Source organism: Rhinopithecus bieti, unplaced genomic scaffold, assembly GCF_001698545.2.
Source record: "Rhinopithecus bieti isolate Rb0 unplaced genomic scaffold, ASM169854v2 scaffold_76, whole genome shotgun sequence".
Lineage (NCBI taxonomy): Eukaryota > Metazoa > Chordata > Mammalia > Primates > Cercopithecidae > Rhinopithecus > Rhinopithecus bieti.
The window spans coordinates 1,175,416-1,176,476 of NW_016803343.1; the positions used below are offsets into that span (position 1 = coordinate 1,175,416).

A 1,061-nucleotide genomic window follows, 5' to 3' on the forward strand; every position below is an offset into this window, starting at 1 on the left:
GGGCCCGGGCCTACCGCGGGCGGCGGCGGCGGGCCTCCGGCCTGAGGAGGTGTGGTAGGGACCCCGCTGCTTGGCGGGGTGGGTGGCGGCGCCCCAGGAGGGGCCGAGGTGACTGCTGGCGGCGGGGTCGGCGTCGGGCCTGGCCCGGACCCTGGCGGGGCCCCCGATGTCGGCGGAGTGGCGGGCGGGGCCGAACTGGAGGCTGGCGGCGCGCTGCCTACTCCGGGAGCGGGGCCGGGTCCCTGAGCAACGACGGGCTTGGAAGAGTCCTGCGGCGGTGGCGGCGGCTGCTGCTGCTGATGCGGCTGTGGATGCGGCGGCGGCTGATGCGGTGGCGGCTGCTGTGGCGGTGGTTGCTGCGGTGGTGGCTGTTGCTGCTGTTGGTGTGGAGGCGGTGGCGGGATCGGAGGCTTAGGGCCGCTCTGGCCCGGGCCTGGACCCATGGGGCCGCGATTCTGATTGAGGCCCATGCCCGGCGGCGGAGAACGGAAGTCGTGGAGGCCGCCGCGGCCGCCGCCTCCTCCGCGCCTGTGGAAGCCGCCACCGCCACCGCCACGACTCCGGAACCGATCCCGAGACATGTCTGTGGTCAAGGGGCGGTCGAGGCAGAAGCGAAGAAGACGCTCAGGAAACGTGGAGGCCACCTTGCTTCTCACAAAATGGCGGATGACACAGGCCTCGATTCATTCATTCTAAACAGAAAATCGGCTCAATACATGTAGAATGAATGAATAGCTATTTATAAATTGAGTATGCTGCTTTGTAGGGTAGTGACTTTCCTGTCATTGGAAATGTTGAAACTTGAAATTGTACATCTTCCTGCATTTTCAAAAGTAACCATTTTAAAGTCTTACTTGATTTGATTCTATTGTTACATCATTAGCTTTCTCTCATTCCAAAATGAATTAAGACAGTGCACTGGAGTTGTACTCAAATTCTGAGACTGTCTCCCTAAAACGGTATGTACTGAGCAAAACAGTTCTCCTCTTCTTCACATTCTAGGTGGAACTAACCAAGAATATGTACAGAAGCAACAGGAGAAAACCTATGAAAAGTAAAAA

At 59.2% G+C, this 1,061-nt stretch overlaps 1 protein-coding gene across 1 annotated transcript in view; it reads right to left on the reverse strand.

Annotated features, from left to right (window-relative positions):
- Window positions 1-699, reverse strand: part of LOC108532650 (splicing factor, proline- and glutamine-rich-like) — a 19,966-nt gene extending 19,267 nt beyond the window's left edge. The window contains exon 1 of the mRNA XM_017876830.1: window positions 5-699. Within this exon, the coding sequence (XP_017732319.1) occupies window positions 5-581 (577 nt within the window). The 5' untranslated portion in view covers window positions 582-699. The remainder of the gene's footprint in view (window positions 1-4) is intronic.
- Between the last annotated feature and the right edge of the window lie 362 nt (window positions 700-1,061).